This window comes from Solanum verrucosum, unplaced genomic scaffold (genome assembly GCF_900185275.1).
Source record: "Solanum verrucosum unplaced genomic scaffold, falcon-dt-bn FXZP01000049.1, whole genome shotgun sequence".
NCBI classification, from domain to species: Eukaryota; Viridiplantae; Streptophyta; class Magnoliopsida; order Solanales; family Solanaceae; genus Solanum; species Solanum verrucosum.
Window position 1 is genome coordinate 5,911,180 of NW_026020221.1, and position 26,728 is coordinate 5,937,907.

General features: G+C 30.8%; 3 protein-coding genes across 3 annotated transcripts in view; 1 reads left to right on the forward strand and 2 right to left on the reverse strand.

Annotated features, from left to right (window-relative positions):
* LOC125831270 (glutathione hydrolase 1-like) overlaps positions 1-26,728 on the forward strand; it is a 160,130-nt gene that overhangs the window by 34,640 nt on the left and 98,762 nt on the right. The window lies entirely within an intron of this gene.
* Positions 105-4,297, reverse strand: LOC125831271 (inositol-3-phosphate synthase-like). Its single transcript, XM_049510467.1, has 10 exons — positions 4,026-4,297; positions 3,882-3,950; positions 3,650-3,785; positions 2,646-2,893; positions 2,299-2,525; positions 2,067-2,182; positions 1,752-1,928; positions 1,475-1,663; positions 1,309-1,371; positions 105-572 (listed from the first exon to the last, which is right to left on the reverse strand). Exons 1-10 carry the CDS (start codon positions 4,211-4,213, stop codon positions 453-455), a joined length of 1,533 nt encoding a protein of 510 aa, XP_049366424.1. The 5' UTR covers positions 4,214-4,297; the 3' UTR covers positions 105-452.
* Positions 24,197-25,402, reverse strand: LOC125831280 (uncharacterized). The gene has a single exon (XM_049510473.1). The coding sequence runs from the start codon at positions 25,400-25,402 to the stop codon at positions 24,269-24,271; it is 1,134 nt and encodes a 377-aa protein (XP_049366430.1). The 3' UTR covers positions 24,197-24,268.

Below are 26,728 nucleotides of genomic sequence, written 5' to 3' on the forward strand. Positions count from 1 at the left end.
TTAAATATGCACCCATAATAACTACTAACCTCCGCTTAATGTGGCTACACCTTGTTAGGACATACAACTTAAACTCTTAGAAATAAAGGGGAAAATGTGAATTACTAAATCAAAATTTAAATCACCATGTTGTATTTTTTTTTTCAATAGAAACAAGATGTTGCTGGCTTTCTGAGCTAAAGCAACCAACAATACAATTTGGAGATAAGAGGGCCAAAAACATTAAGAGAATAAGTTACAATAAACAAGACTTTGGCCCTTTTAAGCTCTCCTACACTTCACAATCATGCCACACTTTTCTTAATTATATGATGATGAGAAAATAGAAAACAGAAAATATAAGATATAAAAGGGAAAAATAAATAAATAGAGAATGGATCTTTTCTACAAATGCAACTGCACTTGAGTTGAGTCCATTCTCTTCTTGTAATTTCTTTCATCTGCTTATATTTTCATTTGTATTCCAAAATCATGTTGTTCTCTGGTGCCAAACCAACACAAGCTCTCATTATGTTCTCAAGCATTGACCTCTGTTTTGAAAGGGCATTCACCACTGGAGTACCTGGTGGTACCTGTTTTCCAATTCACAACAACAGTTAATAAAAGAAAAATCGCGTTCGTGCAGGCACACTGAAAAATTGTTACTAAGAGGATCAACAGATTACAAGCAAAAAGAAGAATAGAGCTAAGTGATCAAGAACAATCTGTTCGCATACATAAGGAAACATTCTATCCTTTTGCAAAACCTGTTCATGTCTGTGTCGCTCGGACTCTCCAAAATGATGTCACGCTCATGCCGGATCCTCCAATACTTCTGAAGGATCCGACACGCACTTTTGGAAGAGACCGAGCAACATAAACAATACCCTTTGTGATCCCCATGTGAAGTCTTATTTAGTTTGTTGTGACCTTTGAATATTTTTTAGACTATGTCCATATGGAGATAATAATAATAACTGCTTTTGTGTTGGCATCATTTCTAATTTATCTGTGGACCACAGATTGCTCTGGTCATTTACTTTAAATGAATGAAAGAAACCAACTATTTCACATCAGCTATAGCTCTAGCACATGCTCTGACCAAACTAAGACAACTTTTTCGTCTACACTTGATAATTGCACAAAGTTAACTTTTAAGCTATTTGCTCAGACTCTTCAAAAATTCCAACGGTTGTCTGTCGCATCCTCCCAAAGTAGTGTATTTTTGGAGGATCCTACACGACTGTGGCAATATTTTTGGAGAGTTTGAGCAACATAGTTTTTGAGTCTATTTGAACATAATAAAAATAACCTTCATAGAAACTTTACCAGGGGAGCCTTGGTGAGGTAGCTGAGAATAGTAGACACAGGGTGGAAGGAGTGGAACTTCCCCTGAAAACAGAATCACTTCTCATCAGAACAATCACACAACATTTAAGGGTACACACAACGTGACGAAGTGTAAATCTTTGAAGACATTGAGAAAGAAACTGACCTCCCCTTCAGCTTTGAGCTGAATGCGAGTGCTGAGTTCAGCGAGAAGGACCAAGTCCAAGATAATTGGAGCTGCCAAAAGAGAGTCCTCACAAGTGTTGTGCATAACTATGGTGCTCTTTCCGCCCATGAAAATCTCTGACATGTACTCATCCATTGCCCTCTTGCTGTCTCCAACATATGGAACATACTGAAATACAAAATCAAACATTCATTTAGACAAATTAATATGCCTGTTTATGCACTTTAACTTTAACTTTCTCACGTTATATTATTACCTTGATCACAACGACATGGTCAGGGTGCTCGCCAGATTCATAGAGAATGGAGTTGCTAGCAACCATGTCATCAACAACATTACTTTTTGAGATCTCCTTAGACCGGAAGGTTTGAGGAGCAGAAAGATTCATTCCGTCATTGTTACCCAAGTGATTGTAGCTCACTATTGACGTTGGCTGTAATACAAACACCACGACTTTCAGCACGGCTATACTATTTCTCTATAAAGAAACTCCATCTTCAAATGACAAGTATGCTTATGTAAGTGCTTCAACAGTTAAACATTCTACCAGAATTAACAGCAAAAGGCATACCTTAATACCAGCTCCAACAAGGAAATCAACCAACACGGACTTCATCTTGGTTTGACCACTCTTAAAGTCATCACCACCAATTAAAGTGTTTCTCTTTATGGCCAAATCAATAAGACCTGAGAAATTGTATCAGAAGAAAATACTTAAAAATTATAGAAGCTAAGCTATAGCTAGTCATCAGCAGCAATTACACTTTCAATAACTCATTACAATTGTAACCGAGATTCCAGACCTGGAACAAAAGTGTTTTGAGGGCTTCCGTTGATGAAAGGCACATTTTCCAGAATACAAGCAATAGCATGCAATGTAGAAGGAGATATTTCAGCCTCATTTCTATCCACAGCAGCTAAAAGGTTTTCCATGGTATCGTTAAGGCCAACAACCACATTGCTGTACCTTTCGGTGTTGGCAGTCCATAGAACCACTATCTTGTCTACCTTGTTCTTCTCCTTGAACTCCCTAAATTACCAAGAAGACATGTTATTTACACTCTAAAACTAAAAATCACATCATTTTTCCAGAAAAAACAGACAACTTTGTTCAAGATTGAAGACGGTTAATCAAGATTATAACTTTTACCTAATATCTTTAACAATTTGATCAACTTGTTCTTTCTTGGTTCCTTTGATCACGTTGTTGGCACGTGCTTCTTGGTTAGCAGCAATGAAGTCAGGGTCATAGATACCAGGAAGAGGAACCATGGATTCCATGTAGGGCCTCAGCTGCTTTTGCAGATCAACTTCGAAAACCTTAGCCCTGACCATGGCATCTGCCAAATTCATGTTGCTAATGTCCCATCCTCCAAATACTACGTCGTCTGGGTTGACCTATATCACCATCAGATCAAATATATCAGTGTGAATCTAACTTCATGTCATTTAAACAGTAATTACAGGTTATAAAACAGAGCAACTTTCCATGACTAATGCTATAAAGAGTTGTTAAACAGTCTGGGTCGTTTGGTTGCAAGCATAACGGATAATAATCCCGGAACAAAAAGAGATTATTTTATCATGTGTTTGGTTAAACTTTTGATCCGGTATATAAGCAATCGCAGGATTATCATCCTTTACATCTTTTTTTAGTCCAGAGAACCAAACATTTATCAGTACAAGTATATCAACTAAATATTCAATCACATCAACCACCTATAATATAATTATCACGTAGGGGCGAACCTAACATTTCAATTACGAGTTCAGTAGAACCCACTAACTTTGATACAAACCCTGTATTTGTGTTAAAATATCCACTTAATAAGTCATTTGTCAAAAACCCCATAACTTTCTTCTTTTCGATTCTAGAACTCATAAACTCAAAATCCTACCTCCGCATAACTTGTTCACAAACCAAACAACCCGGAAAGTGCTGAAGTATATCCTCTTAGTATTTAACTATCCATAAAGCCACATAAAGTAACTTTACTAAAGGCAAATTAACCAATTTGGGAATTAGAATAACAACTGGTTAACTATCTGAACTTTCAGCTTATTAGCGAGGATTCGATTCTAAACCTTATACTCCCCCACCTCCACACCCCATTCCCCCAATTTTGAAAACACAAAACAAAACAAGGTGAGTACCATGGGAAGGAGGCTCTTGAAGGGTGAGTAGATCTCTTCGCCATTGTAAGACCCAACTCGAATTGTTGATGCCTGAGTAAGAGACCCAAAATAATTGGCTTGCTGCACTTTTTCTTTCGTTGCCCATGAAATTCCTCTGCCATAAACAATCAAAACCCATAATTTAGAATCCCAAAATCTCATTACAAAATCAACATAAAATTAGATTTTCAAAACAAAAAAAAAAACGTACTCTCGATTCGCAATAACACCTCCAGTCAATGTTGAACCATTGTTTCCTCCCCATCCGACAAGCATAACCCTAAAAAACAAATCCACAAATTAATCATCCAATCTCAATTTTTTTTTTAAATCTGAGAAAAATGAAGAAACTTACCCTAATTTTGGCACATGGGTATCAGTTTTGAATTCATATTTGACAGATTTAGGCTTAACAATCCATTGATAAGTTCCATTTCTCTCTTCATGAACAAGCTCTGTGGTTTCATAATCATAAACAGAGTGAATTTCATTCTCTATATACTTCACATTTGGGCTTTCCACCTTAAAATTTTCAATAAACATCTTGACCAAAAAAGCAGAGAAATTATTCAATTTAGAAGAAGAACAAGTGTTCAAGAATCTATTTTGCTTATGAAATATTTGCTGCCATGGAAGTGTATATATAGAGAAAAATACAAGTGGCACTTTATTAGTGGAATCCCACTATAAAATTAAAGCTTAGCCATGCAAAATATTTGATATACCAAGAGCCTTTCTTTTTGTATTTTCACCGTCGAAGCCAGCGTTGAAGCTCTGACTAAATTTGAATCATGTATTTTAGAATTTATTTAGCGGTGATACTCCCAACAAATACCTAAAGCCTTTTAGTAATAATTTATTCACACATGATGTTTACGTCATATTGTGTATTTGTATATATATTTTTTGTGTTTAAACATGGTAAGCTAAATATGCAATTCACCTAATTAAATTATTTAATTAAAAAAATTTAACATGATTTGGTGTAAATATGGAATGTGGGTAAATGAACGCAATAAGTTTTGTTTAGGTTGTATATTTATATTAAGAAATTCATTAAAAATATTATATATAACTATTTAATTGTGAATCTAATAACTATGATAACTATGAATTTGATGACAAGTTTAGAATTGAAATCTCTACTTTCGTATATATCAGCCTTTTGCCCTTTTGTCTTGTAAGTTCAATAATGAAAATATACTTACATAATCAGTGAGGTAATTATACGCAAATATTTGTAACAGATACTAATTGATAACTTGATGAAATTAGTATTTTTTTGTCTCAATTTATATAAGGTAATTTGACTTGAAATGGAGTTTAAGAAAAAAAAAAAATTGAAACTTGTTCCGATTTATGTGATTACATTTCTTGGTCCAAAAAGAATAGAACTTTCTAATTTTGAAAATAATTTGACTTAAATTTTTCATTTTATTAATGAGAAGTTACTCCTGCCACATGAATGTTAACAAATGCTTATGCTCAAGTTTATAAAATCTTATAATCACACAAATATAATGATATGTTTATAGTTACAAGTTTTGAAAGTGTAGTATTTTTTCTTAAACTCCGGCCATTTAAATTTTGCCACATAAATTAAAATAAAGAATTTATCTCTTTATGTTATCAAAGATTAATATTGACTAATAGTGTATTTAAAAAAATGTTTTTTCTGTATATAATTTGAAATCTTTTTTTTATTTTATTTTATTGGAGTGAGAAACATGTGGGTTAGGTTTCTTGCGTGGCTTAGTGTTGTAAAGTTGCTCTGAAGATTTTTAATTAGCTGTTTTATTTGGTATTTTTGTTAATAATAGTAATATTAAACATAATGTTATACTTAAATATGAGTTTAATTATAGTTACTCATGTGCACGACAGGGGATTTTGGTTTAATTATTTGAAGAATAATATCAAAATTAGATTTTATTTCGAGATTGAATCTAGTATTTTAATCAGCAAGTGTGTGGCATTTTTATAGTATTAAGGTGTGGTTGAACATGCCATTCCAAATTAAGATTTTAAAATTTTAATTTTAATTATTTTTAATTTTTTTTTTTTTTTTTTTTAGCTTGTTAGCCTCGATTAGCAAAGGGTCGGAAAACTTTTTATCGATTTCACATTGTAATTTACGAAAGAAATAGTCTCTTCCTAAAGCACTAGAATCTTATTACACGAGCATATCTTGACTATAAAAACATAGAGTGAATGAGACATTCTATATTCTAATCTTTCTTTGAGTTATACTCGTTCGAACTAGACTCATAATTAAAGCACTTAACTAGATATCTAGAATGGATTTTTTTTTATAATAATTATTATGGAGTATTTCGAAGTTGTAACTTAACTTAGGGCAAAGAAAATGGGGCCTTATACCTTCAAGTTTATCGTACATCTGTCCCTTATGTTAGACGACCTTGATATTTCATTACATTCTATTATCGTTGTTTGCTAGAATAAAAAGTTGTTTATTGAACTTTTAAATAAAATTTTAACATCAATTATATATGATTGAAGTTCAAGTCCAATTAATTGAACCTTATAAATTTTATATGTCTGAAATAGAAGAAAAAATGACTGAACTTTAATGCGTTCATAAACTATGGTCATAGTTTAATATATATTTGAATTTTATCCATATTAAAATTCAGACATAAAATAATATATCTAAAATTATCACAAAATGGATAACTAAAAGTATAAAATTTCAGACTTTATATGGTCTTACATCTTTTGTGGGCTTCATCCACACAGTTGGCAAATTAGAAAATAGAAAGGATCATTCTTCAACATTTTGGGCTTCAATATTGAGCTCAAAAAGTATATGTACCATGTGTGTTTTAATTTGTGTAATTTCTTGCGAAGCTTTTCATTTTTCTCTTTCATTTTGAATAATTTTTTTCTTCAAGTATCTTGTGATCCTTTTTTAGAAGCTTATCAAACTAAAATATGTCAGTCCTTGGTATACATAAGTGCCTCCCCTCCCCCCTCCCCCTCCCCCCAAGAGATTTAACATCTTCGCTAAGGTTTGTCTCACCACTTCTCATGTGCAAATAAAAATTCTCCTTATGTATCACGTAAAGATATTCATTTTCTCTTTCATTGCAAATAAAATGAAATGTCTTGTGAAGCTTTTCATTTTTCTCTTTCATTGCAAATAAAATTTCTCGTAAGTATCACATGCATCCTTCTTTAGAAGCCTACCAATAGATCATTGTTAGTCCTTGACATGCCATTTATGTGACATAAGCGAAGTTAAAGTTCCCTCTAAGGTTTGTTACATCACCTAATTAAGAGAGAGTTCGACTAAATTATATTTGTCACAATTCAAATTCATGACATGTATTGTCTGTTTTAATAATCCATTAGATTTCGCAAATTTCCTTTTTGAACTACACAATCATATAACTCAAAATCGTGTGGGTAACATGTGAATTTGTATTATACTCGCTTAAATTATAACATGCACTATTCTTTAAAAAAAATTCATACACAACTACGTACACATCACAAATGAATCATACCAAACTATGAATACGAATACCTTAGAACAAAGTATTTAAGAAAATTGACGTATGTCCCAAAAATTGATATTATTCATAGTAAATTGGCAAGCATATACATATGGTCATAAAAGTATTATTGAAAGTTACTCAATAATGGACTTATCATTCACCATGAGTCCATGACATAATTGGGTCAATATTATCACTAAAATCCAAATGGACAAACATCAATTTCCTCAACAAGTAATAACCACTAATTAATTACTCCCTTCGTCCCATTTTATATGTCACATTTTTGCTTTGCACATGCATTAAGAAATAATGTAACTTTACCCTTCTACCCTTATTTAATTTTTTTGGAACCCAAGTTTTCAATCAATGACTATGAATTAATTTATTTTGATTAATTAATTTAACCAATGAACATGAATCATTTACTTAACTTTTCTAAGTTGGTCAAATGTATATTTTCAAGGCTAATAACTCACAAGGGTAAAAAATGAACAATATGATAATTTATGCACTGATTTTATGAAATGACAAGTATTATGGACCAACTATTTATAGAAAGGGATGACATATAAAATGGGACGGAGAGAGTAAATATTAAGATATGTGGCCATGTGCTTATCAATGATCAAAGGTTTCATGTTTTTTCCTACACCATAACTGTGTATTTTAGGTCTACGGACTAGGGTTATAGGAGAACTAATTAAAGGCTAATTAACATTACTTATAAATGGATACGATCCAATAATTATTTTTTAAAATAATATGCTTCAATAGAGCAAACATGAGAGTAGAGCCGCTAATATGGGCTAGGCCTGTTGGGCCGGCCTGGCCTAACCCGGAATTTAATAGGGCTGGGCTAAAATTTTTGAAGCCCATTTAAGAAAATGACTTTTTAGCCCGGCCTGAATAAGCCTGCTGATTGGTGGGGCTTGAGAAATATAGGTAGGGCCGGCCCATGGGCCGATAAAAATTAATTAAAAAATATAATATAATATTAAAATTTAAAATTAAAGAGATCCAAACTCAAAATCTATTTAAAGTTTTTTAGAAAATCACTAAGTATAGAAGTTGCATCCACCATGAAAATGTCCAAACACTTGTTGCTACTCGAAACTGGTTACATGATTTTTCTCAAACTGATAATATATTTTTGTGTACATTTAAATATTATAATTCTCAATTTAGTTATGTTTTAATATTTAACTAATTGAAACCGCATATAAATTGAAAATGAAGATGTTAAGACAATCTTCCCACAAGTTGATTCAGATATGCTTGATAAATATGATCATGAAGTGTTAGATACGCCATAGGTTTCATGAAGTGTTAGATACGCCATAGGTTTCATGAAGTGTTAGATATGCCATAAGTTTCATGATTTTGTAAGGAGTTTAATTTTTACTTTTTTATGGTTGGAATATTGTCATATTTTTTGTGTTTTATTGTGATCATTGCAAAACAATTAGATTAATATTTCTATTTAGATATTTATACTTTTCTTCATGAAAAAAAACTTAATAAATATTATAAAGATAATTTTATTTGTAGATTTAATTAACAAGTAGTAACATTAACACCGTGTAGTATTGTTTTGTCGATATTTATGATAATATTTTTAAATTATAATTTATAATTTAATTTAATAATTATAAAAAAATATATCTTTTAAAAAAGTGGACTGGCCCGACAAGCCTGTAGCCCACGTACCTATGGATTGGGCCGACCATTTTCTAGCCCACACCAAAAATGGGCTAGTCTGGCCTGACCCGTAAAATGTCAAAGCATGTATGGGTTAGCCCGGATAGGATGAGCTAGCCATATTGACAGCTCTACATGAGAGGATCAATTATATTGATAGATACAAAATAGAAAAATCATTTTAGATAGTTTTAACCAACACCAAGATCATCTTGATCTGTCATGATGTTGACAAAGATTGAGATTTTTTTAAGATCTGATTCGATAGTATATATATGATATATCCCTCTTTTATTATTCTTAGATGAATTTCTTATTCTTGATTAAGAAAAAGACTTCAGTAAAATTATACGTGGGAGAAAACAAATTTTAGGAAGAGAATTTCAATTTTCTTTTCATTTCTAGAGGTAAAATCACATCACATCACATCACTTTAATTGTTTTTAAAATAAAGGAGGGGAAAGAAGGACCCTAGAATTTAATTCCTTTTTAAAAAGACTTCTTTAAACAAGATAATAACTCATATATATGGGCACAGTCCTTATATATTTCTAGGTTATTGTTCTTTTCTATTTTGTTTGATTTGGACATTTTAGACATGAAATCCCTAAGGTTATCCACCCAAGGGAAGACTCAACTTTTTATAAATCCATTGAGAGACGAATTAAGAATTTGAAACTCTATACGTTAAATTTAAAATTATATCGTGATTCATTTAATTTATTTGATTTTAAAAATCAGTTATCTATGTTTATTCGATCAAAATTTTCATATATATACAATATTTGAGTCAAAGACATTGGTTTACTTACATAAATTCTTATCTTACACCTTGCATTTGAACTCAGAGTCCATCCTCGATTCTTCATAATTTATTTTGGGGAAATTTTTTCTCACCACACTTGATATTTAAGCAAAAAAGGAAGGTGATGGAAAGATAGCTCACATATCTTTTTAGGCTTAGTCCTTAAACAAATAAGAATACCGAATCCACATTCTTTGGAAACGAAAGACCCCAGACCTGCGAGTATTATAATCTTCTAAGAAGATTACTAGAGGAGAGTTAATAGGGAAAGAAGTCTGATTTACTTTTCTACCTATGAAAATAGCTCACATTTATCATTCGCTATACTTGATGAATAAAACACCTCTGCATGATATAACATGACATAACATTTAGGTAAGGTACTGAATATCACATGCAAAGTTGTTAAATATTACATAACAACATTTAGGTAATGTAAATATCACATGATATGAGAAATTTGTTTAGAAATTTGTTCTTTCACTTTTTTTTCCTACTCCTAGAAAGAGGGGCTTGTCCAATCGAGAAATAATGAGAAATTTATGCTATAAATATAATGTTCTCATTCTATTCTCATTGAACCAATTTAAAAGGAAAATAAATAATGAAAAGTAGATTTTCGCTGAAATATTGAGATTAACTACTAAATATGATTCTTTTCTCGTTAATTCAATTAAAATATCCGTGTGAATAATCACTGAATATTTTTAAGTGGGAAATTTCAAATCGATTTTGTTGAGATAGGAAGTTGGTGAGCGTACGTTATAGTTATGGACTTTATGGTTGGTTCAAATTAAGTTCTTTTCAAGGAATTAATTATAGGGACCAATATCATAGGTAAAAACAGAATTTTAATTTTATTAATTTTTAATTTTATAACGATGATTTCAAGTGTTAATAATTATAGGTTCTAAACTTATAATATTGATGCATATATATTTTTTAACAAAATTATTTTTTCTACTAAACGCTCTTGACAAAAAATACTTCCTAAAGTATATATGTAGATTTTAAAATTTTGGCCAAATACACCATAAAGGGTTTTTTGTTAATTTCCATTTGAATATGGGTTTATATCCAAATTATAAAATAGTATATATTCTATAGAATAACTTGTATGAGGGTGTGTGAATTTTCATTTGCAGATTATCCAAAATATTCTAATTATTTCATTATTAAGGTTGTGGCTAATTATGAGTTATGAAGTGAACGAAAATCATGAAATACTAATTATGTTCTAATATTAATAGAGATAACTAAAGCTAGGTAATTTCTTTCTATTTGTTAAAATTTTAACAATATATTATTTGATATTTGAATTGGTGAAATGTACCTAACTAGTATTAATAATAGTTGAGGTAAACACAAACTGACACGAAAATCATTTTATATGAAAAATATTCCTTTCTATCCCTTTCCATTTTGCAAATAAAAGAAGGATAGTAATTTCATATTCCTTTCTATCCCTTTCCATTTTGCAAATAAAAGAAGGATAGTAAACATTGAATCTGAATTATTACTTTATCGTTTATAAAATTCAATTTATAGTCACATGTTTTAATTAAAGAAAAAAAAATGATTCTAATTTACATTATTCTAGAATAATTAATCTTTTATGCCCCCCACCCACCCACTCACCCACACACACTCAATCTTGCAATGAATATGAAGTATTTGCTTTTGTGCATCTTTTTGCTATGCTTTTCGTTGGTAATAACTAACTAAAATGCTTTATATTTATTTACTATTCGTACAAATTGGATTGCGTTAAGTTGTATTGAGGAAATTATTTTAAATTTGGGAGAAGTATTATGGAAATATTTTTAAATTTGGTGTGGATTATGAATTTCATATTTGAACTATTGACAGTATCCCTCAAAAATAAAAAAAGAAACAAAATTAACATGCACATATATAATGATGTTTCTTGAATAACTTTAATCTCAAATGATGTACCCCTCATAAAAAGGAACTCCATAAAATTAATTGAAAGTTCACGACCCTCAAATTTATTTTGAATTAATCTTGACATAACTAAAATTCATGTTTGATATTTCTTTCGTCTCAATTTATATGACATATTTTCTTTTTAGTCAATCTTAAAAAGAAAAGTTTTCAATACTGTATCATTATATTCCATAAGTTATGCCTCGTGTTCTTAAAAAATTTAATCCTAGCTAGACATAAGTTTGATTTACATCCAAGGGTAAATAAAAAAAATGAACATATTCAAAGGGCAAACCATTCAATTAAATGCATCTAAAAAGGAGAAGAAATAATGAAAGTTTTTTTTTTAATCTTTGAGAAAAGAAATAATTAAGAAATGACAATTGTTCAATGAATCTAGATTTTCTGTCCCACATGTTTCTTAGGAATTTTCTCATGGATCCATTAAACAAAAATATTTAAACAAATAATTTTATTTATTTTTTATTTAAACAAATAATTTATTATTGCAATTTGATTTTTTTAATGCCCACATGTTTAATGGTTGACCTTTATTTTGTAACTTCTTCTGTCTTTTTTCAGAACCCAGTTACAAAATAAAATAATTAGTATTAGAATTCGTTTCAAGCATTTTAAAACAAGCAAACTAGAAAGAAAAATATCAATAATATGTCATTTTAAATTGAGATAAAGATAGAGGTTTAGATTGAAGTAGGGGAGAAAAATGTTTGGTGATTCTTTTTCGTAAATCAAAGTTTTAATAGACGGTAAAATTCGATACTTATATCGGTGAGAGTCGATTATTTCATGAAATAGTTAAAGTACGTGTGAGATTCTTGATTTCTACTACTTATATTATTTAGAAAACTCTAGATAGAGAGTTAGAGAGAGTATAAATCATATTCACTATGCGTATTTATTTCTAAATAAATAAATAAATAAATCTATTTTCTAGTCGTATAAACATGAAATGAATATGTATGATCTTTATCAGTAATTAATTAACGATAATTACTTAATCACCGCTAAATATTTTCTCTGTCCCTCTTTACTTATTCATTTTTGCTTGACACACCTATTAAGAAAAATAATAATTGACATAGTAAGTTTACCATTTTACCCCTATTATTTGATAAAAATCAAAAATTAATTTACTCATTAAAGAGGTTCTACCTTTTTCAAAAACATTAACTCTCTAAATAAATTAAGGATATAATACGTAAAAAAAAATATTGTCTTTTCTTGATTTGTCAAAAATGACAAATAAAAAGTAAAAAATGAACAAATAAGAAGAGACAAATGGAGTATATATTTTAGAAGCAATTACTAGTGACAATTATATTTTGAGCACTCTTTATAAATGTCCCTAAAATCTATAACGACATTAGATTCTTTTGAAATTAACTAATACGGATAAATGATGTAACAATGTGCATATTTATTGCCAATTTTTATAATATATCAGTATAGGTATACATAGAATTGGTTGACTCTAATATGAAATCTTGGATTGCCCTCTTATCTTTCTTTCCTCGTACATTAAGCAAACCAAACAAAGAGAAAAGACAACAATAAAAATTAGATTTCTTCCTTGAATTAAATTATATTTGACAGACTAATTATTTTTGAAGAAAAAATATCTACACGATAAACATACGTTACATACTAGCCTGAATAATTTAAATTTATATCGCGTAAAATGAAAGTGGAAGGGACAATTCTTTGAACACACAAAAGACAGCAACAGCACCATGCAAATGAAGATTATACAACTCATATCATACAAGGTAGGTCACCAAAACAAACATTAAAATACTATAAATTATATTTAAAAAAAACAGACATAGAAAAATTAAAATGCAACCCCATGTAGTTTCATAAGTAGAGTCTGGATATGGTGATGTGTGTGTAGTTGATCTAACCCTTAATTATCTCTTTTTTTTTTACCTTCCTTAGAAGCTCCCACCCCTTTTGCTCCCTTGGTGACTCGAACTCGCAATCTTCGGGTTGGAAGTGAGGGGTGTTTACCATCCGAACAACTCTCTCTCGTCACCCTTGATTATCTCATGAAGGTAATTATTTTTAATTTCTAATAGATCCTCGACTCAAGTAAAGCATATCAGAAAAAACATACTCCCTTTGTCCCTATTTACTTGTTTAATTTTGACTTGACACGCCTATCAAAAATAATAATAATTGACATAGTAAGTTTATCATTTTACCCCTGTTAATTGATGGAATTCCAAATCAATTACTCATTAAAGAGATTCGACCTTTTTCAAAAACATTAACTCTCTAAATAAATTGAGGGTATAATAGGTAAAAAAATTATTGTCTTTTCTTGATTTGTCAAAAATGACAAAGTAAAAAATCAAAATTAAACAAATAAAAAGGAACAAATGGAGTTAAAAGAAAATGCCTATATATATATATATATATATATATATATATATATATATATATTTATGTGTGTGTATTTATTAGCTTAATTTATACAAGGTCCATCACTTAAACAAACATTAAAATGTAAGATTTTTTAAGCCAATTTCAATCCCAAGAAACATTTATTTCAAGTCTTGTATAAATTGATACGAGGTCCATCACTTGAACAAACATGAAAAGACATTTATTTCAAGCCAAACTATTAGTCAACGTCGTCCATAAAAGTAGCCGCCCTTAATTATCCAAAAAATTCCACTAATTATTCTTAATTAAATAATATCTAAATCTCAATTAATCATACTTAAAACATACATATCCTATATATAGATTTCACACATACACACCAATTATTCATATTTACAAAACTCTCTCCTAGACAAAATCTTGAAGAGTTATACCATACCAATCAACTCGATCTAACCTTTGAAATATAATTCTCTCTTCTCATATACTCCTTGTTCGTTGTTCCAGACGTACTACCAATGGATATATCATTAAAAATGAATAACTATAAGGTGGATTTTCTTCCAATATTTATTCACAAAAAAGGTGGAAAGAACAATCTCAAAATCATTGCAAATATGCAAAGTGGGAAATTAGCCAATAATTTCTATGAAGTGCTTTCTCTACATTCTACAAATGTAGGGTTTGAAGAAATTAAAAAAGCTTATAGATGCAAAGCTCTTCAATATCATCCTGATATTTGTCACGATTTAAATAAAGAAGAATCGACGAGACGATTTATTGAGCTAAGAAATGCGTATGAAACTCTTTATGATCCAATTTCTCGTCAAATTTATGATTATGAATTGAGTTTGATGAATTCTTTTGAGAGTGATCAATTGATGTGGAAAAAGTCTAAGGAAAATAGAAAGATGGTTTTCAATAAGGATGTGTGGGAAAGACAACTTGAAGGGTTGAAAAGAAGATCTTGTAATAGAATGAAGAAAAAGAAAAGTGTGTTTACCTAGAAATTATTTTATCTATTTCAGTTTATGTGACATTATTTTCTTATTAATCTTGTTACAAAAAGAATGACATTATTATGTACTTGGAAACAACAAGAAGTTAAACTTTTCATTTTATTCTTAAATGAGAAAAACTTTTGTAAGTTACAAGAGTGTTATATTTTTTTAAGGACTTTAGTTTCAAAAGTGTTATATAGCCATACATTTACCTTTTAGACCACGATTTCAATATCTTTTTGAGAAAACTAAAAATCTTATTAAGAAACATTAGACCATGATCTCAAATTTGTAAGTAAATTGGAACAATGTACGACAATTCAATTAATATTTTATTTGTAAGGTTGAGTAATATATGAACAAATATTTGACCTATTAATCTAACTTAAGTCCAATTATTTTACTTGGGCCACATGTAACTTCAGACAATGAGTCTAGAGTTTGGTTTTATGAAGCATAACTCCAGACACCACATGTTAAAGTAGAGATATCTACAATTTCCCATTATAAAAAATGGATACATGTTAAATAGTGGTGGTAAATAGGTTGGCCTGTGAAATTTTTAGGGCAACTTAAATAAATCTTATTAGCTTACTAGCTTAGGAGTTAATTACTTAGATATTCTCTAGTTTGCAATATTACGTATCTTATCAGATTTGATGTGTCCAGATACGTTCAGATACATCCACATACATGAGATCAAAATAAGGTGTAAGATACATTATATTCAAGTAGTTTCACATTTATATGGCCGGTAAGCATAACAAATCTCGCTCACCTCTTTGCATCTTTCCCATCTCACTCGCCACTACCTATGCATCTGGTATCCCAAATACATGTGAATCACACCAGATACATATAGATACATGCATCTAGTGTGTGTTTATTGTGATTCACATGTATCTAGGATACATAACGAATTTCATTCCCCTCCCTCCCCATCTCGCTCGTCTCTCTCCCTATTTTAGTGTATCTGGTAGCAAAAGTACATGTATCCAAGTGTATCTTCCTCAGTATATGATAGAAAACTCTTAATTAGTGGTAAGATACGTAATATTTTGTAACTATACATAATAATAATAATGACATATGATAGTGAAATATGTCTAGTTACGTAGTTTTTCCTATTTTACAAGAAAAGTTCACGAATCAAATAAGTGGGCACCAAACCCATCATAAAAATATGAGCAACTTTCACATATAGCAAACACAAAAAACATATTTGTATGTTATAGCTATAGTTTGCATAATTGCGCTCCATAGCAAACATAAATATGTATATTTCGCTATACATATACAAAAGAAAGCAGTTGTATATAATTTGTTTTTGTTTCGGTATACATATACAAAAGATCAATTGTATAATTTGTGTTTGTATAAAGCGAGAAAGAGAAAGGCAAAAGAGAACTGGGCAGGGAAATATTTGTATTGTATAATTATAAGTGTATAGGACGAAGATATATGTATTTGCATGTGTATATACAATTTTCTATCGCTTTATACAAACAGAAACGCAATTTATACATTTCTGTTTGTATAAGCGAGAGATGCAAGGGAGAGACTAACGAGCGAGATCTGGGAGAGTAGCTAGTGAGATCTCGAAGAGGGGAGAGAGGGGAACGAAAATATATGTATATATACAATTTTCTCTCGGTTTATACAAACACAAACACATTTTATACATTTGCGTTTGTATAAAAAGCGAGAGAGGCGAGGGAGAGAACGAGAGTGGTGAGCGAGATTCACCAGGAGAGAGGTGAAACAACAACAATTTACTACGGGATACAATTAAATCAAACTATGTTTATATCATTTAATTTGAATTGATAGTTTGCTATTATATACAATTCTCCCTAAAAAAAAAATAGCCCATTTCTAAGTCCAGCCCATTGAAAAATTTCCCTATCTACCCAACTTATAGTCCAAAATGAGTTGATGGTTAAACTTGTTTTCTAGAAACAATTTTTTTTAAAAAAAAAATCATTGATCCTATCGCCAACAAAAAGAAACAAATGGTCTTGTTAATAATCTATAATATTTTCATTGATATTGTCGCCAAAAATGATATAAAAATCTTATAAGATGGTAATTATCATATGACTAAACTAAAATGTGTTTTGATTTGAAACACACTTTAAAGAAAGTAAAGATCATAACAAAACGAAGAAGCTATGAGGAAGGAGATTCCATAGGCTTATTAGCTAAGGAGGTAGAGAAATGGGAAAAACAACAAAAGGACATGATAATTGATCAAGGAGTTGATCATCATCATTTGCAACCATTGGATTCATCATCTACCAAAGCACAATAAATATCTTTGGTGGCCCAATAGTAAGAGGAGATTTCTATAGTTAGACTAACTAGTCAATCGAGATCGAGAAGGTTAGCGAGATTCCTGCTAAAGTAAAAGATCATATTTCACTATAGTGGAAAAGAAAACAGTAATGAAAGTGACGACAAAAGAAATCAATAAATAATTCCTCCATTCATTTCATATTGACACTTCTCTTTGTTGCTAGTGTTTGATACAAAAATACAATTGTTGTAGAGTAATTTTTTTTTTAGTGATTTATGTAATCATAAATCTAAAATTTCATTAATAAATCATTCTTACCATCGATCCATTTGAAATATACAAGTAGAGTAAAAAGAATAGTCTAATTGTGAATACATATCTGGTATTTTTAATTTTTAATTAGATCATATAAATACATATCTTGTACTTGCAAAAAAAAATATTTTTATGGTTTTTTTGCTAGTTAATCCTAAACCATTTCACCCTTCTTTTGACAATAAACTTTTCTTACCCAACCTATGCATCACCATTTCATCTTGCTTTTAAATAGTAAACATTTGCTTTCCCCAAAACCATGTGTTATCATTTCACACAAAATATTTTCTTTCCTCAAACACTACAAATTCTACGGTAATCATTTAAAATTTATTGAAAATAAATTTATAAAATGATTTGGATTATAATAAATTCAAAAGATATTAGTTCAAATAAATATTATGAATTAATATAATTTAATTATTAAAATCTCCCAGGTCACTTACATTTAATTGGCCAAAAGAAAATTTGTTTTCATCATAAATCCTTCTTTCTACGACTATAAATAGGGATTCTCATAATTCAAAAATTACACAAGAATTCTAACAAGAAGCCATTGAGGGAGCTGGAGGATCAAACCTCGTAGATTTTTCTACAAGTTCAAGAATTCAAGCACTCAAACATTCAAGATAAGGCTCAAGAACATATTTTCTCAACGCGAATTTTATTATCTACATCTACATCAATAAATTCATCTATGGAAATGAGAGGTCATACTGACCAGTTCTATAGCTCTATAAAACATGACATTAATAACAACATTTCAATTGCTTAAGAACATCCTCATTATCAATTATCATTAGCATGAGAGGGTTCGAATCAAGTTGAAAGATAAGTGAAAACACTATTAATCCTTTCGGGGATGAATGAAAAAAATAATAATGTAGCAACTCTTTGTTCATTTGCCTTTTCTAGATTTGCTCCGGATAGGTTGCTACTTTTATGGTTGTAATTTTTTTCCCTCTAGAAATCCTATCAACAAAATATTAGCATAGCATATTTGATCTAGCAAATATATATTATAGGCCATGTAGTAATGATACTAACAACATTTCAGTTATTATCATTAGAGTTGTGATTATTGCTACTAATGACAAATATGCTTTCACATTGAATTCTTTCTACCAGGAACTTGTTATAATCTTTTTTGTTGTTGAACTAATACAGAGGAGATAGTAAGAGAAAAAAAGCAGAACATGGGAAACTAAAATGGGATTAATTTAGGGGTGTACAAATATCGAATCGAAAAAGTGTTATTGAGTTGTTAGGTTAACGGTTATTTAATGGTTTTATTAAAAAAATATTGGGTTATCGATTTGATATTGACTTTTTTAATGTTGAGTTATTTGGTTAACCGATAGTCCATTAAGAATATAATAATTTACTATTTAATTTTTAATCATACATAAATATCAAACAAAAAATATTAATATAATCACTATATTAGACTATAACTATAAAGGACCCTACTCAATTAGAACTACTTAACTTTGCTCTCTGCTTTTATCCTTTAGGTTTTAGTATTACTTTTGTCTTTAGGTTCACAACGTCAAAACCTAAAGAACTAAGAACTAAGAACGGCTAGGGTTTGCAACGATGATGGCAAGGGTTAGGCAACGGCTAGGGTTGTGAATTGTGAGTAGTTGTTATACTTTTACTACATTAGGCAAAAATTTTGACTCAATGAGTTTTGATTTCTCTCTTTTTTATTTCACGTCAAATTGTTGGACAAGTTATATTGTATGTGTTTTGGAAGCATTTTCTTATTGGTTAAATCGAAAATCTAACCGTTAAATACCAAAAATCGATTAACCAGAAATCGATAACAAATATCTTATTGGTTTGGTAATCAGTTTAGCATATTTAAAAACCAAAAAATCAATAATACTTAAAACCCAACAGAACTGACTAACACAAGATCAATTTGTGCAAAGAAGTCATGTTTGTGGTCAGACTAGATATAGGACCCATGCCAGCATGGGGCCCAATATATATTAACTTTTTGTTTCAATTTATGTGATATCATAAAACTTGAGAAGTTATCCAAATTTTTATATGATTTTAAAAATATTTTACGTTGTTAATATTTTTTTACATAATTTTAAAAATAATATATTGTACTTTCTTTGTTCCAATTTATGTGGCATATATAGAATTTTAAAATTAACCACTTTTTTTTATGTCTTTTACATATATTAAGTTATAAATTATTGTAATTTATAGTACCTTTTGACGTAATTTTCAAATAATGTATATGTTACTTTTCATGTCCCAATATATGTGGCATTGATAGATTTTTTTAGAGTTAGTTGATTTTTTTTATATGTATTTTAACTTTTTTTAAAAAAATTATTCTGATTTATAATAATTTTTACGTCATTTTCAAACAATATATATTTATCAGCTAACCCATTTTATGTGGTACCAATATGATTTCGAGAGTCAATCAATTTTTTTTATATAACTTTTAAATATTTAAATTATTAATTATTATGATCTATAGTACTATTTATGTAATTTTTAAGAAACACACAATTTTTTAATATTCGATATTTTTTCACTCTAAACGTAATTTTTTTTGTCTCTGATATATTATGCAAAAAAAAATATAGTAACAAATAAAGTATTATTGTTTTAAAATGTAGAAAGGCTTTTATGTCCTATATTAAAAAAGTACAATTATAAAACAACCAAGTACAATATTAATTAAGCATAATATTAAGAAAACATTAAAAAAATGTTCATATAAACATGTTGACAAACAACTGCTTCCCTAGCCTTCTTCTATATAGTAGTAAAATAATGCTTTAAGTTTTAAGCATGTATAACAACTAATTAACATTTGACTTTTGGCATACAAATGAAACTTATTTTTATGACTATAGCCTCATAATAGTAAATCCTATATGGATTCAAATACTATGCTTGCAAGGTATTCTTTGACACAAATTTTTTATTATTTTACCGTGCAAATTCGCTATACTAATTGTCTATATTTTTTACCATCTATACCTCTCCACATATAGAAAGGTCATAAGTCCAGCTTGCTATTCACAAGAAAAGGGCAACTGTATTTTTCGGCAGTAGCGTACGTAGAATTTTGTGTAAGTGATGTCGATATTTAATAATAAATAAGTAAATGGATAATTGATATAACAACACTATATTGATAAAAGCTTTTTAAAGTGTATCAACAACTATTCTCAATGACTTAATTTTAATGTGTTGAGTTTCATTTCGGACAAGTAATTAAATTACTACAGGATTGTGTAAATTATATTCTAGTTCAATTGATCAATTTCATCATAATTTAACTAGAAATTGAAGATTGGAGGTTAGAATCTCATCAATGATATTTTCTTTTCCAGATTTTAATATATATAATATTAGAAATTTTCAACGAAGCAGTGTCGAATGACACCCCTTGATATAGTGTGGGTCCGCCCTTGTTCCCGTGCCGCACAACTTCACAAATCAACCTTCTTCAAAGTTGCGGATGACACATTAAATTCTGCTTATGTTAGGATATAATGTATCTACATTTGATAGTCTAACTTTCTTTCGGCACATTATTGTTGTTAGTTTACTTTTGCTTCCGCAAATTATTATCGTTGTTGGACTCGTGTTAGCACGGACACCAGCCATTTAGTTCCTAAAATAATTTTTTTATTAATGAATAGTTTAAAACTAAATTTAAACAAAAGATTGAATTTATATGATAAATTTTTTATTGTATTTTTATTTAAATTTGGTTATAACGGTGGAGTTTGAGCCATCTTGAATGGATCTGTATCATTTACAAAATAAATTATAATGTTTTAAGAAATTTTCAAGGTTAGCGTAATGTTTTCTTAAGTCTCAAATCTTCTTAACACAGTATCAAAAACAGTTTCATATGTTTTAAAATCTTCTATACTGAAGTTAAAAATGACTTAACAGTTAATACATCTTCTTTTTAAATTTTTTAATTATATAGTGATCTAAATATTTTACTACCAAGAAAAATGACAATAATTTCATACAAATATATGCCACTTTTTTTTTTATAAAGAAATATTCATTTAGTTTATTGTGTAAAATTCGCTCTATTGAACAGACAAATGTCAAGAAGTAGCTGAGGAACCATTGTTGGAGCTTCGAATTCAAATTTCAAATTGTTGTGAATGAGCTTCGTTTTGAAGGGTGTTATTTCAAAAGAATAATATGTTCATACAAAAACAAGATCGAGGTAATCACATATATAGGATATGAGAAGGGTGGTGTATCCGTAATCTTACCCTACCTTTGTGAAGGTAAAACGATGGATCCAATATACCCTCTCGCAAGTAAAACAATGAAACTTAAATATGGAAAGAAATTATAGTAATGAAGAAATCATGCTTCAGATAAAGGAGACGGACAAACAAGATGTAAATGAAGAGAAAAAAAACAAAAGATTATAGAATCGAAGAAATAAGATAGTAATAGGGAAAGTTAGACAACGCTCAAATACCTAATAATATTATATCCTAATCCTCATCATCCATACCCTCCTATATAGGGGGTCATGTCCTTGATAAGATGCAGATATACCATATCATGTTTATTCACCTCTCCCCTATACTTCATTTGGTCTACTCTCCTCGTTCCCAGTCTAACTAACCTCCCATACCTCCTCATTAGGACATCTATGCATCTCCTTTTTACATGTCCGAACCATCTAAACATTGTCTCCCACATCTTATCCACCATGGAGGCCAATCTCACCTAATTCCAAATATTTTTGTTTCGAATTTATCTTCTGGACGTGTGAATAATTAACCGACCAACACTCCGCCCCATATAGCATAGGTGATCTGACAACCACCTTATAAAACTTACCTTTAAGTCTTACTAACACATTTTTATCATACAAGACACTGAATGCAAGTCTCCACTTCATCTACCCGCTCTACAATATGTAATATCGTCGTCAATCTCCCCATTCCTTGGATTACATACATCACAGATATTTTTTCTTCTTCTGAAAATATGACTATTTGATGATAAATTATGTTCCATGCTATAAAAAAAATAAAAATCTCCAGAGACTTATTAGCTAACTGACAAATGACATATACAATACGCCCAGATAAAGCATGGGATTTTCAAAATGGACTTTTATGCATCCTCTGATATGCATATACTATATAGTACTCGTTTCTAGCAAAGGAAAATAATAATCAGTAATTACTAAATGATACTAATAGAACAGTAACAGCAAATACAGGAGTTATACAAAATGCATTCATAGTTTCGTCGCCAACGCCAAGAAGTCTTTCCCAGATCACAGTCGTTCCCGATGATCCTAAAAGACTATATACTTAACATAACATGTACAAAATCTTTGCTTCAACGCTACTTGCACAATAACAACTTCCATCCAGTCATCCACAATCAAAATCACCAAATCATAGCAATACATCATCACTTTGTTCAATCAATGAATAGGATATGCACGTCCTAAGGCGTCACACGCCAGCACACATAAGGCTTTGTGCAAATTGAGATTTCGTCATAGAAGGATAGTGTAATAAGATTTCACAACTCATAAGGGAGGTCGGTTTTGCTCTGACAGTGAAAGGCGTCAGCAGCACAATTTTCTTTGAAATCAACAAAGTAATGAAGGAAACAATGTGTTACAACGTAAGGAAAACTAGAGGCGGGCTCAACAGAACCATCTTGAACTTCTATAAGGCAAGCATGTTTAGATAGTCATAGCTCGTCTGAGCCGATTAATTAACTTAATCTCATAGAGTGTCTCGGCATTAGTTAGTCATAAACTACTTTAAATCAGTACGACCTCTTGCTTCTTCAAGTTTTCATCTTTTATCACTTAACAAGACTAGTATAAGTTGCACCTTAAATAGTAAAACAAAATATTAGTACTAGGATGTCTCTCCACTCTATTTTCAAGAATACGTCAAACTTTTGGCTCACCTACTCAGAATACCAAATAAGAGCAACAACATAATAGTACTTTAGACACTTTCTAAAGCCAGAGTATGTTTACACTTTACTCGAATTCAGGGATATTGAAAAGGTTCCATATAATCAGAACCAACAGATCCACAGTGCAAAACAACCCGATATTCAAATTGAGCAACTACAGAAGTGTAACACTCAGGTACTATTAAGAGTTTGATGTCTCATCTATATTGCTTCTCAGCATTATGAATTTCAGAGATGAATCTTAACAACATCTAGATGATCGGACTAATACTTGAACATCATGAGCAGAAACCAGCTTTCTAGACGTAAAAATCTGATATCATACTCACAAAATGTAACTGAATATGCCTTGATGTATACACAACAAAATGGAAGAGAGGGGATTCTTGAGAATAACTTCATTATTTCATCATTTTTGGACGGAATACAAGCAGTTAATTCTTACTTAACTAACACTACGAACAAATTACAAATCATGTCACCCCAAATATAGTGATATATAAGGTCCTTCTTTCTATATTATCAAAGAACAAAAATGTGTCCCAAGATACAAACAATCACACAAATAAGGAGGAAATAAGATTACGAAAATGTTTATTTGAATTCTCATTCTCAGTTACATCTACAAAGAACAATACCTCATGTTCGAGTACAAGAAGAGTCAAAATCATCAGGAGCAACTCTAGCAATCCAATTGTTAAGTGTCCTCTTAATATCAGCATGATTAACATAAGCCAATTCATACATACTACACAAATTCACAACAAGAGACTCATTCAATGCGACAGTCGGAACCCTCTCCAAAGCATTCTCCAACACCTTAATAGCATCCGATAAATCCCTCGAGTACATCAAACACAAAGCTTTATTATTCATAGCCACCATATCCATTCCATCCCTCTCGATACATTCTTCATACTCCCTTACCGCAGAGACATAATCCTTATCCACTATATACATCAATGCCTTACTCCTACTCACCAAATTCCTCAACCCCACTTCACTTTCACTCCCTATCATTCCCTCCACCGCGCTAAACGCCTTTTTCGCACCCTCCACATCTCCATACTGCATTTTCACATATCCTAATTTCGACAACACGTTTGGATCATCATCCCCACATATTCCAATCAGCTCATTCAACAAACCCAAACACAATTTGAAATCTTTTTGACTCAAATGATGACTAATTATCGTATTCAAAACCAAAATCTCCCTTCTTTTCCACAAATCTTTACTGGGGTTAGTTGAAACTTTCAACTTTTTCGATCTAATAAAATCAATAAGCGTATATAACCTGTCGAGTGATTTCATCCGCTGAGCAAGAGAGTAAGGAAGATAAGCATGGAGCCAACGGAGAGCAAAAGGGACGAAATTGCCCTTCATATTGGGGTAATGATTAGGGTAATTCTGGTAATGGAATTGTGGGGTGTTGAAATCTTCGCCGTCGAGGAGGGTTTCGAGCTCTTGATTAGCATCCACGGGACGGCGGAGCTTGGTGAGTGCTAAGACGTTGAAAGTGAGGTACGTGAGGTGTTCGTGAGGTTTAGTGAGGAGGTTGAGGGACCGCGCGTGGCCGACTTTGTCGAGGATTGACTTCCACGCGCCGCGGGTGGCTAGGTCTTGGAGATCGGAGAGTTCATGGCAGATGGCGTTTAGGGAGGTGTATGGGTTGTTTAGTGGATCGTCAATGGCAGTGGTGGTGTCCACGGCGGCAGCGGTGGTGGTGTCGGGTTGTGATGGATTCGGGTCGGGTAATCCGGCGGTGTCCATGGCGGAGAGGAGTTGTATGCGCGGAGGAGTTTTGGTCGGGGAGCTGAATTGATCTGGAAGTTAGGTGTTGAAGGCTTTTTGGTTTTGATATTTCGGGTCAGGTTTTCAAGTGGGTTGGATTTGAGAGGGATCTAGATCTATTGAATTTTGAAAAATTTACTCATGATGATTAGTAGGGGTGTTCACGGGTTGGTTTGGATCGATTATTGGTCAAAATCAAAATCAAACCAACTTAATCGGTTTTAAAATTATCAAAACCAAACCAAACCAAATATAATATACATTTATCAGTTTGGTGATTATCGGTTTCGGTTTGGTTTGGTTCGGTTATTAACCATACACAAAAATAAAGAAACAATTCATTTAAAATGTGATAAAAGTGACAACAATCCATTCAAAACGAAAAATAGTTAGAATGACTTATATTACTGAACTTTCGATCACTAAATTTACTATCAATAAAGCTTTAAAATTCACTATATTGGTCTAGAAGGAAGAGAAAATAACATTTTCAGTCTCACAAAAAATTGTCATAGACACTCATATACATGGAATCAATAAGATAAATGTTTCATCTTGGAAATTTTTGCTTTCAATAAGTAAATTATAAAGAAATTTTAATGAAAATATGTATAAGAACTTTAAAATTGTTTATAAAAATAATATATTAAGTATGTATATTAATAAAATATATGTATAGAATTCATCGGTTCGGTTCGGTTATTTCTTCGATTTTTTTCAAATAAAACCATAACCAAACCAAATACTATCGGTTTTCAAAAATCTAAAACCAAACCAAACCAAACCCAAATAAAATCGATTTTATTTTATCAGTTTGGTTTGGTTTTTCAATTTGGATCGATTTTTATCCAAACCGTGAACACCACTAATGATTAGAAAGGCAAAATGGTCTGGTGAATCCGTGTACTTGTATGCGTTTGTATTGTAAACCCTTCTACTTACCTCTTTGTCATCTGGACCCTTGAAACCATCTAAACTCAAACTGTTGAACCATTTCAACTCATCGTGACTCTCAATCGCGCTAATGGTCACACTCTATGTCAGATAAAATTTGCCACATCATTTTTTTTCCCTTTTTATAATAATTTCTTTTTTGACAAAAGAAAAATAATAAAGTTTTGATGCAATTTTGACAAATCAAATTTTAATTTATTATTTTGAATTAAAAGTTTGGGTCTCCTAGCATCATCTTCCATTTTCACCGTGAAATGGCCTAACTGTCGGAGAAAGTCGTTGTTGCTGCCGCTCCTCTTGTCGGCGAAACCACAAATACGATCTCCCTCACCAGTCTCCATCTTCATCACA

What these genes read in the sequence shown, in the direction of transcription:
- LOC125831271 (XM_049510467.1), bottom strand. Translation starts at nt 4,213, where the DNA reads ATGTTTATTGAAAATTTTAAGGTGGAAAGCCCAAATGTGAAGTATATA. An exon ending in GGTGTTATTGCGAATCGAGA is followed by an intron (nt 3,786 to 3,881) that starts GTACGTTTTTTT and finishes TGTTTATGGCAG; the next exon opens with AGGAATTTCATGGGCAACGA. An exon ending in TCAAAACACTTTTGTTCCAG is followed by an intron (nt 2,183 to 2,298) that starts GTCTGGAATCTC and finishes ACAATTTCTCAG; the next exon opens with GTCTTATTGATTTGGCCATA.
- LOC125831280 (XM_049510473.1), bottom strand. Translation starts at nt 25,402, where the DNA reads ATGGACACCGCCGGATTACCCGACCCGAATCCATCACAACCCGACACC.